The sequence below is a fragment of the Eurosta solidaginis genome, chromosome 3 (genome assembly GCF_040869045.1).
Source record: "Eurosta solidaginis isolate ZX-2024a chromosome 3, ASM4086904v1, whole genome shotgun sequence".
Lineage (NCBI taxonomy): Eukaryota > Metazoa > Arthropoda > Insecta > Diptera > Tephritidae > Eurosta > Eurosta solidaginis.
Genome location: NC_090321.1, coordinates 113,603,491 through 113,618,849, shown reverse-complemented (window position 1 = coordinate 113,618,849; position 15,359 = coordinate 113,603,491). Strand labels below are relative to the sequence as shown.

The window sequence follows — 15,359 nt, the reverse complement described above, 5'->3', positions numbered from 1 at the left end:
TGAAGCAGGTTAGTATGTATGTATGTGGAAATGTAGTACGTTACCCCCATTATCCACCTTTTGTATTTTATCTCCATCGACCTCGTCTTTTGCGATTAATTCAAGCTCATCTGGTGGGAATGTTGTACTTAGAAAATGTTTGTGACTTTTGATTTTAAGATTGGAGTGTGGGAAAAAGTATTTTCCTAATCTACGTAGTATGTTCGGGAATACTTACTTAGAACAAGCACCTTGCAAATCGAATGGCTCTCCCCAATGCTGTTTAAAGCTTTTACTTCATAATTACCGGCATCCTTCGGTTGACATATCGTAAGTGTTAAGTAATAATCTTCTGTGCGATATGAATCCCGGGAGACTTTAACGCGCGCGTCAGCTGCAATTTCCACCCCGTCCTTTAACCTGGGAACAAAAGATGTAAATATATTAAGTCTTGAATGGAGAACAACATATTTGCCGTATAATTTATTCAGAGTCGCTCTCTGCCTAGCCTGTGGGAAATGTTCGGACTTCTGCCACTTTTTTTCTTAAATTACACAACTCTACAAAAAAAAAATGTGTTCTTTGTCCTAAAGCTTACTTCACGATTTTCTGTTTTATTATAAACAAAAACGAAAAGAAAATACCTTTTTGTCGATATAAAGTTTGCTTTCGTAATAGTTATAGTAACAATACTCATGGCGGTAGAGGTGTTTTGTACAAATCTAGAATAACTTAAAATGTCGTCGCGAAAGTGTAAATATGAAGCTGATGCTTTTTGTTATATATGTGGGCAATTTATTAAAAATCGAGATATAAAATATGAATTAAATACATCTCTCCTCCTCTGTGAAGACTACGTAGCATATTTTGGCTGTCCTGTTTGGAATCAATACAAGACATAGGCTCCACATGTTGCTTGTAGTTATTGTAAAACATGTTTGGAAAGTAGGCAAATTTATTTAAATAGTAAATTAAATAAAGTAGACATATTGAATTCTCTTTCTATATTTTAGGTTCTATGCAATTTGCAACACCAAGAATCTGGCGAATACAAAAGGCCATGTTAAAAAGTGCTACTTTTGTATTGTGAATCCGAGTAAAAGACGTAGAGGTAAAAATGCAAAACCTATCGAATATCCTGATCTTGAATCTTCTTCTGCTCCAGTCGCACGCGATCTGACACGACCAGTACCAAGCCACCGAAAACATTTTCGCAAAGAAATGTATCATCTCTTAGTTCTTATAAAAACAATGGCGATAAGGAGTTTTTACCGACACCAGAACAACCAAAACATCATTTCATCACTACTGAAGATTTTAATGATTTGATTAGAGATTTAAATTTAACAAACTATAAAGCAGAGCTTTTAGGCTCTTCTTCGAACAACGTTATCAACGTTAACTGCCTTGGTGTGAGAATGAGTGGACTTTGATTTTCATGGTTGGTATGAGTGAGGGCAGAAAATATATCGGTCTCGATTCGGGCTCTGGGATGTTAGCACCCCATTTCTGGAATTTTATAACAAAACATATGCCAAATAATTGGTCACCAATTGGTCATAATTGGTCAGCAGGTTTCAGTAATTGGTCAGCATTAGAAAAAATTTTATGGAAATTTTAAAATTTTCATGGTCGGGTGTGGGATGTTAGCACCCCATTTCTGGAATTTTATAACAAAACCTATGCCAAATAATTGGTCACTAATTGGTCATAATTGGTCAGCGGGTCCCACTAATTGGTCAGCCATAGAAAATTTTTTATGGCCATTTAAAGTTTTCCAAGGGAAAAACAATTTTCCTGTTTAAACACCCTGTATATATAAATTTTCCAAAAAAATTATGCCAATTAATTGGTCACTAATTGGTCATAATTGGTCAGCAGGTTTCGTTAATTGGTCAGCCATAAGAACTTTTTAATTAATTTTTAAAGTTTTCTTTGTTATCGGATGTTATCGTGTTATCGGATGTTAGCACCCCATCGGTGGATTTTCGATTCGAAAGGTATGCCAAATAATTGGTCACTAATTGGTCATAATTGGTCAGCGGGTCCCACTAATTGGTCAGCCATAGAAAATTGTTTATGGCCATTTAAAGTTTTCCAAGGGAAAAACAAATTTTCCTGTCTAAACACCCTGTATACATAAATTTTCCAAAAAAAATTATGCCAAATAATTGGTCACTAATTGGTCATAATTGGTCAGCAGGTTTCGTTAATTGGTCAGCCATAGGAACTTTTAAATTAATTTTTAAAGTTTTCTTTGTTATCGGATGTTATCGTGTTATCGGATGTTAGCAACCCATCGGTGGATTTTCGATTCGAAAAGCATGCCAAATAATTGGTCAGCGGGTCCCACTAATTGGTCAGTCATAGAAAATTTTTTATGGCCATTTAAAGTTTTCCAAGGGAGAAATAATTTTCCTGTTTAAACACCCTGTATACATAAATTTTCCAAAAAAAATTATGCCAATTAATTGGTCACTAATTGGTCATAATTGGTCAGTGGGTCCCACTAATAGGTCAGCCATAGATAATTTTTTATGGCCATTTAAATTTTTCCAAGGGAAAACAATTTTCCTGTTTAAACACCCTGTATACATAAATTTTCCAAAAAAAATTATGCCAATTAATTGGTCACTAATTGGTCATAATTGGTCACCAGGTTTCGTTAATTGGTCAACCATAGGAACTTTTTAATTAATTTTTAAAGTTTTCTTTGTTATCGGATGTTACCCTATTATCGGATGTTAGCACCCCATCGGTGGATTTTGAATTCGAAAGGTATGCCAAATAATTGGTCACTAATTGGTCATAATTGGTCAGTGGTTCGCACTAATTGGTCAGCCATAGACAATTTTTTATGGCCATTTAAAGTTTTCCAAGGAAAACCAATTTTCCTGTCTAGACACCCTGTATACATAAATTATCACAAAAAAATTATGCCAATTAATTGGTCATAATTGGTCAGTAGGTTTCGTTAATTGGTCAGCCATAGGAACTTTTTAATTAATTTTTAAAGTTTTCTTTGTTATCGGATGTTATCGTGTTATCGGATGTTAGCACCCCATCGGTGGATTTTCGATTCGAAAGGTATGCCAAATAATTTATCACTAATTGGTCATAATTGGTCAGCGGGTCCCACTAATTGGTCAGCCATAGAAAATTTTTTATGGCCATTTAAAGTTTTCCAAGGGAAAACAAATTTTCCTGTCTAAACACCCTGTATACATAAATTTTCCAAAAAAAATTATGCCAATTAATTGGTCACTAATTGGTCATAATTGGTCAGCAGGTTTCGTTAATTGGTCAGCCATAGGAACTTTTTAATTAATTTTTAAAGTTTTCTTTGTTATCGGATGTTACCCTGTTATCGGATGTTACCCTGTTATCGGATGTTAGCACCCCATCGGTGGATTTTGAAATCGAAAATCATGCCAAATAATTGGTCACTAATTGGTCATAATTGGTCAGCGGGTCCCACTAATTGGTCAGCCATAGAAAATTTTTTATGGCCATTTAAAGTTTTCCAAGGGAAAAACAATTTTCCTGTTTAAACACCCTGTATATATAAATTTTCCAAAAAAATTATGCCAATTAATTGGTCACTAATTGGTCATAATTGGTCAGCAGGTTTCGTTAATTGGTCAGCCATAGGAACTTTTTAATTAATTTTTAAAGTTTTCTTTGTTATCGGATGTTATCGTGTTATCGGATGTTAGCACCCCATCGGTGGATTTTCGATTCGAAAGGTATGCCAAATAATTGGTCACTAATTGGTCATAATTGGTCAGCGGGTCCCACTAATTGGTCAGCCATTGAAAATTGTTTATGGCCATTTAAAGTTTTCCAAGGGAAAAACAAATTTTCCTGTCTAAACACCCTGTATACATAAATTTTCCAAAAAAAATTATGCCAAATAATTGGTCACTAATTGGTCATAATTGGTCAGCAGGTTTCGTTAATTGGTCAGCCATAGGAACTTTTTAATTAATTTTTAAAGTTTTCTTTTGTTATCGGATGTTATCGTGTTATCGGATGTTAGCACCCCATCGGTGGATTTTCGATTCGAAAAGCATGCCAAATAATTGGTCAGAATTGGTCAGCGGGTCCCACTAATTGGTCAGTCATAGAAAATTTTGTATGGCCATTTAAAGTTTTCCAAGGGAAAAACAATTTTCCTGTTTAAACACCCTGTATACATAAATTTTCCAAAAAAAATTATGCCAATTAATTGGTCACTAATTGGTCATAATTGGTCAGTGGGTCCCACTAATAGGTCAGCCATAGATAATTTTTTATGGCCATTTAAAATTTTCCAAGGGAAAAACAATTTTCCTGTTTAAACACCCTGTATACATAAATTTTCCAAAAAAAAATTATGCCAATTAATTGGTCACTAATTGGTCATAATTGGGCAGCAGGTTTCGTTAATTGGTCAGCCATAGGAACTTTTTAATTAATTTTTAAAGTTTTCTTTGTTATCGGATGTTACCCTGTTATCGGATGTTAGCACCCCATCGGTGGATTTTGAATTCGAAAAGCATGCCAAATAATTGGTCATAATTGGTCAGCGGGTCCCACTAATTGGTCAGTCATAGAAAATTTTTATGGCCATTTAAAGTTTTCCAAGGGAAAAACAATTTTCCTGTTTATACACCCTGTATACATAAATTTTCCAAAAAAAATCATGCCAATTAATTAGTCACTAATTGGTCATAATTGGTCAGCAGGTTTCGTTAATTGGTCAGCCATAGGAACTTTTTAATTAACTTTTAAAGTTTTCTTTGTTATCGGATGTTATCGTGTTATCGGATGTTAGCACCCCATCGGTGGATTTTCGATTCGAAAATGATGAATAATGATGTATTAATATTTGATTTAATAAGCTTAAATTTGCTTATTTTTACTTAGTTTTGCTTAGCTAAAACTAATTTTCATACATTTTTATATGTGCGCGGCCTCAGTGCAATGTTACCTACTTGCACTTCATTGGTCGCAACACATTTTAAAAGTAAGATGACGAGGCATTTGGCGATCTTAAGAGAGTCATAGTTACTCCCGCCACCGTTTGTTTACCCGCACTTACTTTAATTTCTTCACTTTTGCAATTCTTCCAGTAAACTTAATTCTTCTAGGAAATTTAATTAATAAAATATTTTAAAAAGCATCTGCTTGCATCTTGATGATGAGTAAAGTTAACATACAAGTTTTTTTTAGAAACACATTGAAGTCAAAATTTTCATACATGTTATTTTTTATATGTGCGCGGCCGCAACACATTTTAATAGTATTTTGAAAATTTTAAAACTTTCATATATGTACTAATTAGTACTTGTATGAGAAACTTTCTCATACTAAAATTTGACAGTTAGTTTAGAATATGAAAACCAATATATGATCAACATTTTCTAATTTAACTAACAGTCTTACTAGGAATTATATCAAATATCAACACTTGATGTATTAATATTTGAGTTAATAAGCTTAAATTTGCTTATTTTTACTTAGTTTTGCTTAGCTAAAACTAATTTTCATACATTTTTTATATGTGCGCGGCCTCAGTGCAATGCTAGTTTGCACTTCGTTAGTCGCAACACAAAGTTTTCATACGTTTAATTGTTTTTACCTTGCATTTCGATAGTAGAAACACATTTTTGAAGTATTTTGAAAATTTCAAAACTTTCATATAAGTAGATGTTAGTACTTGTATGAAACTTTGTCAGTGTCTGTTAGCTTCGCTTAGTGGTTTTGTATGGCTGACCAAAGTTTTCATACGTTTAAGTGTTTTTAGCTTGCATTTCGTTAGCAGCAACACATTTTTTAAGTATTTTGAAAATTTCAAAACTTTCATATAAGTAGATGTTGGTACTTGTATGAAACTTTGTCAGTGCCAGTTAGCTACGCTTAGTGGTTTTGTATGGCTGACCAAAGTTTTCATACATTACCTAAAATTGTTTTCTGACTCGCTCAACTCACATGGCGAAAAATGTATGAAGATACAAACTTTCATATAAGTACAAGATACAAACTTTCATACAAGTACAAAGTTTCATACAAGTAGAAACTTTCATACAAATACAAACTTCCAAACAAGTACAAAGTTTCATACAAGTAGAAACTTTCATACAAGTACAAACTGTACTTGTATGGAAGTTTGTACTTGTATGAAACTTTGTCAGTGTCTTTTAGCTTCGCTTAGTGGTTTTGTATGGCTGACCAAAGTTTTCATACGTTTAAGTGTTTTTAGCTTGCATTTCGTTAGCAGCAACACATTTTTGAAGTATTTTGAAAATTTCAAAACTTTCATATAAGTAGATGTTAGTACTTGTATGAAACTTTGTCAGTGTCTGTTAGCTACGCTTAGTGGTTTTGTATGGCTGACCAAAGTTTTCATACGTTTAAGTGTTTTTAGCTTGCATTTCGTTAGCAGCAACACATTTTGGAAAACTTTAAATGGCCATAAAAAATTGTCTATGGCTGACCAATTAGTGGGACCCACTGACCAATTATGACCAATTAGTGACCAATTATTTGGCATACCTTTCGAATTCAAAATCCACCGATGGGGTGCTAACATCCGATAACAGGGTAACATCCGATAACAAAGAAAACTTTAAAAATTAATTAAAAAGTTCCTATGGTTGACCAATTAACGAAACCTGCTGACGAATTATGATCAATTAGTGACCAATTAATTGGCATAATTTTTTTTGGAAAATTTATGTATACAGGGTGTTTAGACAGGAAAATTTGTTTTTCCCTTGGAAAATTTTAAATGGCCATAAAAAATTTTCTATGGCTGACCAATTAGTGGGACCCGCTGACCAATTAGTGACCAATTATTTGGCATACCTTTCGAATCGAAAATCCACCGATGGGGTGCTAACATCCGATAACAGGGTAACATCCGATAACAAAGAAAATTTTAAAATTAATTAAAAAGTTCCTATGGCTGACCAATTAACGAAACCTGCTGACCAATTATGACCAATTAGTGACCAATTAATTGGCATAATTTTTTTTGGAAAATTTATATATACAGGGTGTTTAAACAGGAAAATTGTTTTTCCCTTGGAAAACTTTAAATGGCCATAAAAAATTTTCTATGGCTGACCAATTAGTGGAACCCGCTGACCAATTATGACCAATTAGTGACCAATTATTTGGCATGATTTTCGATTTCAAAATCCACCGATGGGGTGCTAACATCCGATAACAGGGTAACATCCGATAACAAAGAAAACTTTAAAAATTAATTAAAAAGTTCCTATGGCTGACCAATTAACGAAACCTGCTGACCAATTATGACCAATTAGTGACCAATTAATTGGCATAATTTTTTTTGGAAAATTTATGTATACAGGGTGTTTAGACAGGAAAATTTGTTTTTCCCTTGGAAAACTTTAAATGGCCATAAAAAATTTTCTATGACTGACCAATTAGTGGGACCCGCTGACCAATTATGACCAATTAGTGACCAATTATTTGGCATACCTTTCGAATCGAAAATCCACCGATGGGGTGCTAACATCCGATAACACGATAACATCCGATAACAAAGGAAACTTTAAAAATTAATTAAAAAGTTCCTATGGCTGACCAATTAACGAAACCTACTGACCAATTATGACCAATTACTGACCAATTAATTGGCATAATTTTTTTGTGAAAATTTATGTATACAGGGTGTCTAGACAAGAAAATTGGTTTTCCTTGGAAAACTTTAAATGGCCATAAAAAATTGTCTATGGCTGACCAATTAGTGGGACCCACTGACCAATTATGACCAATTAGTGACCAATTATTTGGCATACCTTTCGAATTCAAAATCCACCGATGGGGTGCTAACATCCGATAACAGGGTAACATCCGATAACAAAGAAAACTTTAAAAATTAATTAAAAAGTTCCTATGGTTGACCAATTAACGAAACCTGGTGACCAATTATGACCAATTAGTGACCAATTAATTGGCTTAATTTTTTTTGGAAAATTTATATATACAGGGTGTTTAAACAGGAAAATTGTTTTTCCCTTGGAAAACTTTAAATGGCCATAAAAAATTTTCTATGGCTGACCAATTAGTGGGACCCACGGACCAATTATGACCAATTAGTGACCAATTATTTGGCATAGGTTTTGTTATAAAATTCCAGAAATGGGGTGCTAACATACCACACCCGACCATGAAAATTTTAAAATTTCCATAAAATTTTTTCTAATGCTGACCAATTACTGAAACCTGCTGACCAATTATGACCAATTAGTGACCAATTATTTGGCATATGTTTTGTTATAAAATTCCAGAAATGGGGTGCTAACATCCCAGAGCCCTCGATTCGTTGCAAATCTGAGGCAAGGTTATTGAATTGAATCGCCAAATACATGACGTATTGAGCTTGTCTTAACTTAGAATTCTCATCTTCAATAGAATTCAAATCCTTGTATAGCTATTGATTGTTTAAGTTGCGACAAGCGTGCCTTTGGTTAGTTTCGCTCTCCTTGATAATGCTGATTGTTTGTTGAATCTATTACGGAGTTTGATTTTGTATGTGCATTAGTACAACATTTTCATTTTCCTTGACGGTAGATATAGTTTGGGACATATGTTCCGTATAGTCTGAGTGCGATACTCCAAAAAAGGCATGAGACACATTGCCAACGACGTTTAGAGCCGCTCGTCGCCTTCCTTTCGTAGCTATTAGTTGAGTTTCTAGAATTAAATTGTCCCAGGTCTGTCGAAGCTGTTGTGACATAGGCTCACATGACTCGCTAATTGTTTATCGGTTAGACAGTTCTGCCAGTGACTTTATTCCGTCTTCTAAAACCTTGGGCCTTTCTCAAAGAGGTGCGAGATCGTAATATATTATAAACCTCCAGGTAGCTGTTACCAGTTTTGTTGACCCTATACCTTCGAAATACAACCCAAGATTGTTCGGAAATTCCGTAACATTCACAGGCGCGGCTAATATCAGGGCAGAAAAAGAAGTGAGATTAAAATTGTACTGAAAATTCCTTGGGAGCTATATGACACAAGGTTTCGTTAACTTGTGCATTCAGAGTGCTCCCTTTTTAGAGTTTCCTTCGCTGTTTTTACGTCACATACTCGAATTAATTCATCGTCTCCCTTATATATTCGTGTAATTCTACCCAACGGCCATTGTAGCGCAGGAATATTGTCTTCCTTAAGGATAACAGGCATAATTTCATTCACATTGGGCGAAAGCGTTTCCACTTTCCTCTTTGCTGCAACTCATGTAGGTAGTTTTCTGAAATTAACTTCCACCGACCGCCCAATGACATTTTCGTCGACTTAGCGTTGCCATCTACGGCTGATGTCAATGGTTCTCCTACTGGAAAATTACCCGGCGTAAGCGCGTTCAGATAATCGTGACTTGAAGAAAGTGGGATTAACGGACGACAATTTAAAATGGATTCTATTTCCACAACAACGGTATCTAGCTCTTCATAGGTTAGCGATGCTGCTGAGACGCTTCGCACCAAGTGATATTTGGCGGATTTTACTGCTGCTTCCCAAAATTCACCGAAATGAGGAGCTCTTGGCGGAATGAATTTAAAGTTAATTGACTTATCAATGCATTCTTGTATAATTTTTCTTGAGCTGATTGTGAGTATATAGAGTTTTTTAACTCGACCAAATTGTTGCTTGCTCCAACAAAATTAGTAGCGTTGTCGGAGTACAGTATTCGACAGTGTCCTGTTCTGCTAATTAAACGCGGTAAGGCTGCTATTAAGGCTTCAGTTGAAAAGTTCGAAACAACCTCCATATGAATTACATTTGTGGAAAAGCAGCAAAACAAGGCAATATAAGCCTTTCTAACCTTGTGATAAATCCAAATTAGCCCAAAGTAGTCTACTCCTGTTGTTATAAGTGGGCATGCTGGCGTTACTCTGGACGCTGGTAGATTCCCCATTAATTGTTTGAAGAAGCTTGAAGAACTTCCCACTCGTGATCCAGAATTGCGCCATAGATGCCGCCAACAGTGTTTGTGGGCCGCAGTGACGATTTTCTTCATGAAGCATGGTGGCTAGTAATTTCACTATGCCATGATTGTGGGGCAGGATTGCAGGGTGTTCTGCTTTGAATGACAGCGTGGATTGCTGCAGTCGGCCACCCAATCGCATAATTCGATGATCATCTAAGAATGGATTAAGTGACTAGATTTACTGACAGGAGTATTATTTGAGAGTTTTTTCAGTTCTTTCTCAAATTCAGTTCCTTGAATGATTCTTATTATCACGGTTAATGTGTTTTCCATTTCAAACGCGTTGAGTGATTTGTTTGGCCGCAGCTGTTTGACTACCTTAGCATTTTTTAGGAATCTTAAGACAAAACCGATCGTTCTATTCTATCGATTATATCTTCCCAATTTTGTTTCTTTGACGTCATGGTTAAGACACGTTTTGTCATCTTACGTTCTTCTTCGCATGCGATGTTCATGCCTTCTGTCCATGTCTTTAATCACTCCCTTTTTCCTGAGAGAAATAGTGGACCATAAAACTATATGGAGTGGTGCGACAAGGCAGTCGGCGCTTCCCAAGGCAGTCGGTTCTATGTACCGGAGAGACTCGGGATTTATCCTGACCAAGGACTGTCTTTTCAGTGTAACCCCATTTAATTTGTTGCGTCCCTCCCACAAATTGTCATCCTCCCAGCAGCTCCTTGCAGCGGGACTGCTCCATAGTCTCTTGCTCCAGGAAGATATCGAACCCAATCTGGGTCCGTCTCCTGACCCCGGTCCTGAGAGCGGCGTCTGGCGGAATATAATCTTTTTAGGACGGTCATACTCTTGTCAGTGTGTCTCGTGTAAGGGATGGTTGCATCGGACAGGTTGTTCTGGGCTTGATCCCAAAACCCGACGTCCACGTAACTTTTATAAATCTTTTGTGGCTCCTTGCTGTTCACGCCCAAGGGCGTCCCGTAGTCTACGCCTAAGCGCCCCCCACTACCTTCCAGCAGCCCCGCTGCTCAGCAAGCCACAACAAGTACCCGCTTCTGCTCGTGCCCCACCGCGCCACCAACTAATACGGCTGCTCCTACTCATACCTACAATCTCCGTAGTAGAGTCGGTACCAATGCCGAACATCAACCCCTGCCCCCGTCTTCTCCCCCCTCTTTTCCGGCAGCAATAGTTTAGGTGAGGGAAACAGACTTTTAGTCCCTACCTTCTTTTGCACCGTTTGCCAGCACAGAATATATATGTTTGCGACATCCGCCCAATGCAGCTCCTGCCTTGGACGGTGGCACTTTCCTAGATGTTCTGGTCTTCGCGACGGCAACACCCCGACGGGTTTCATTGCGCCATGTTGCCAGGCCACATACCCAAATACACCGAGTGCCCCAATGCTTACCCAAGGACGTCCTGTCCAAGGGCCACAACAGCAGTTGCGTCCTAGCTTTCACAACCCAGTTGTAGTCACCCTTCACTTACTCCCAGAGTGACGACGTCTGTAGCATTATGCGTCATACCCATCTATGTAATACACTTGCGGCATCACGCATCATGAACCTCCATGCCAAATATATTTTAATAGCAATCATATTACAATATTATACAACATAAATTATTGAACTAACCCAGACGGTTAACTAACATCAATGGAATGCCGAATATGAAACCCGTGTCCGTTCACAGCTAATAAATTTTGCTTATTATTTACATACAACCAATTATGGGAACTAACCAAATTTCCGCATTGATCTGCTTAGGTTGCGAGACAGGCATACAAACTTACATATATGCATAGCATTCACCAGGCGTTGTGAGATAGGCATACTAACTTACATGTATGCCTAACATTAACCAAAGTACATGCATTGATCTGCTGACGTTGCTAACAATGTATACAAACCTAGATGTATGGAGTCATGCAAACAATTCTACATGTATACAAAGACTGTATGCAAACTTACATATATGCATACCCTATCCCCAATGTACATATTTTTAGTTTATTAGTATTAAGATTATTATGAATGTATAGGTTAAGTAAATTACTATAAAAGAGAAAGCAATTATTTAATATAGAAGATTCATGTTTTGACTACGAACGTCTTAGCTTCTTTCATTTTTAAAATTAAACACTTTTCACGGCGATCCTGCCAGTTTAGGTCGAAAATTAGCACAACTGCTAAAAGATCTATCTGGTCAGAAGAGCCTGTTTAGTAAATTTGAAATAAATTTGAAATAATAAACAAAGCAGGATTCGCCTGTAACTCAAACACTTTTCATCGCGATCCTGCCAGCCTGATCTCAAATTAGCTGAAAATTTGCTCATTAAGCAAAATTCGCTAAGATCTTGCTGGACAGATATCCTGCCAAGTTTTAATTTTTGCCGAAATTAAAATTAACTAGATCTCGCCATATCCCGCTAAAGATCTGGCAGATCCTGAAATAGTAATAAGTATAAATAACCAACATAAAACAGTCCTGAGAAAAAGGTGGTACATTTTATAAATGGATCAAAGGATAAAAAGGGATTAAAAAAACACATCAATTATCTTGGCAAACGAATTGAAGGCTAGAAAAGATTAGACGAGCACATGCTACTAAAAATTTAGATATCAAAACAAAATCGTGAAGTCGTACAAAATTACTACGAGCATAGGGCGAAGTGGAATATGCGGACTCAAACGACATGTTACAAACAGCAATATTTTGAAGGATCATCCAAAGGATACAAAAAAACAAGATCGGAGGCGTAACCCCAGAAGCAATTAATATAAGTATACAAAATTCTAGAATCAATTGAGCGGCCTTTATGGACGCTAAACCATTAGCAAAAACGAAAGTTTTAGTTTAGGAATTTTTATACTCAGTTGAGCAGAGCTCACAGAGTATATTAAGTTTGATTGGATAACGGTTGGTTGTACATATATAAAGGAATCGAGATATATATAGACTTCCATATATCAAAATAATCAGGATCGAAAAAAAATTTGATTGAGCCATGTCCGTCCGTCCGTCCGTCCGTCCGTTAACACGATAACTTGAGTAAATTTTGAGGTAACTTGATGAAATTTGGTACGTAGGTTCCTGAGCACTCATCTCAGATTGCTCTTTAAAATGAACGATATCGGACTATAACCACGCCCACTTTTTCGATATCGAAAATTACGAAAAATGAAAAAAATGCCATAATTCTATACCAAATACGAAAAAAGGGATGAAACATGGTGAGGTAATTGGATTGGTTTATTGACACGAAATATAACTTTAGAAAAAACTTTATAAAATGGTTGTGACACCTACCATATTAAGTAGAAGAAAATGAAAAAGTTCCGCAGGGCGAAATAAAAACCCTTAAAATCTTGGCAGGTATTACATATATAAATAAATTAGCGGTATCCAACAGATGATGTTCTGTGTCACCCTGGTCCACATTTTGGTCGCGATCTGGAAAACGCCTTCACATATACAACTACCACCACTCCCTTTTAAAACTCTCATTAATACCTTTAATTTGATACCCATATCGTACAAACACATTCTAGAGTCACCCTGGTCCACCTTTATGGCGATATTTCGAAACGGCGTCCACCTATAGAACTAAGGCCCACTCCCTTTTAAAATACTCATTAACACCTTTCTTTTGATACCCATATTGTACAAACAAATTCTAGGGTCACCCCTGGTCCATCTTTATGGCGATATCTCGAAACGGCGTCCACCTATGGAACTAAGGATTACTCCCTTTTAAAATACTCATTAACACCTTTCTTTTGATACCCATATTGTACAAACAATTTCTAGGGTCACCCCTGGTCCACCTTTATGGCGGTATCTCGAAACGGCGTCCACCTATGGAACTAAGGATTACTCCCTTTTAAAATACTCATTAACACCTTTCATTTGATACCCATATCGTACAAACGCATTCTAGAGTCAACCCTGATCCACCTTTATGGCTATATCCCTAAATGGCGTCCACCTATAGAACTATGGCCCTGGTCCACCTTTATGACGGTATCTCGAAACGGCGTCCACATATGGAACTAAGGGTTACTCCCTTTTAAAATACTCATTAACACCTTTCATTTGATACCCATATCGTACAAACGCATTCTAGAGTCAACCTGATCCACCTTTATGGCTATATCCCTAAATGGCGTCCACCTATAGAACTATGGCCCACTCCCTCATAAAATACTCTTTAATGCCTTTCATTTGATACACATGTCATACAAACACATTCCAGGGTTTCCCTCGGTTCATTTTCCTACATGGTTATTTTCCCTTATGTTGTCACCATAGCTCTCAACTGAGTATATTATGTTCGGTTACACCCGAACTTAACCTTCCTTACTTGTTTTTTCTCTCTTCTCTAAAATTGGAATTAAAATAATTAAGGAAAATTAGTTGAAAATTTTTTTTTTAATAAAATATATAATATATTAAACTAATTTGTTAAAAGTTGAAGAAAAATTCTTGTAGAAAAAGAAGAAGCGAAAAAGTAAAAATGTCTTATTCAAAATAAAAACTAAAATGCTAAAAATCTTAAATTAAACTTTTATAAGAAAAAAAAAATTCAAGTAAATTGGAATGTTTAGAAGACTTCTGTAAAATAGTAAATCAACTTCGGACAGTTAACCTATCCTCTAAGAAAGGCCATAGAACAATTTAATAAGGGTTAAAAATCAAAATCACCATAACTACTAAAATGCAAAGAAACTCCTCAGATCTTCCTCTCTATTGGTGGGACGAAAATACCCGACACACTAGGGACCTACCCAAAGAGTTAGAAGGTTTAAAGAAATTGTGGAAGATAATAGGTATGGAAAAGGAACCCACAATTGAGGACATTATATACCCCACTACCAGGGAGTAGGAAATAATTAGAATGTTGAGGAGAGTGTTCCCAGAAAATTCTAAATGTTAAGTGCCTAATAATTTTTTTCCTCTGAAAATTTAAATTAATTTTAAGATTTTTTTATATAAACTATATTACGCTAATAAACCTAATAAAAAACATAGGATAAATAAATAAACCAAATTTTATTAAAAATTAAAGTTAGTTCATTTCTCAGAAAGATATTTATAGAAAATTTTCAGCATGGCTTGGTGGACAAAAATAGCCCAAGGCATAATGATAGCTATGAATTCGGTAAAGAAACCTCTGAAGAAAAAATAGTTGACAACAAATTGATAAAATATGAGCCACAAGCCCAAGTGAACACAAAACCTACAGACATTTGGCTAGGTGCTTTAATATGCACGATAGTGCTATTAATCATAGCGATTGCTGCTATACTTAAAACCTATATGAAATTTAAATATAGGCAAATGAATAACGTGCAACAGCGCGTCTAATATTTTTTTTCTTCTACCCAAATTTCCAAACTCAAAGCTGAGGAAGAGCAAT

At 36.0% G+C, this 15,359-nt stretch overlaps 1 protein-coding gene across 11 annotated transcripts in view; it reads right to left on the bottom strand.

The window, feature by feature from the left end:
• Positions 1-15,359, bottom strand: part of Obsc (Obscurin) — a 2,548,720-nt gene that overhangs the window by 1,155,177 nt on the left and 1,378,184 nt on the right. For 10 of the 11 annotated variants that reach the window (XM_067772951.1, XM_067772955.1, XM_067772953.1 and 7 more), the window contains 2 exons: positions 218-399; positions 45-110 (listed from right to left, as the gene is read on the bottom strand). In XM_067772951.1, the coding sequence (XP_067629052.1) occupies positions 45-110; positions 218-399 (248 nt within the window). The remainder of the gene's footprint in view (positions 1-44; positions 111-217; positions 400-15,359) is intronic. The other variant, XM_067772952.1, reaches the window with a different exon arrangement.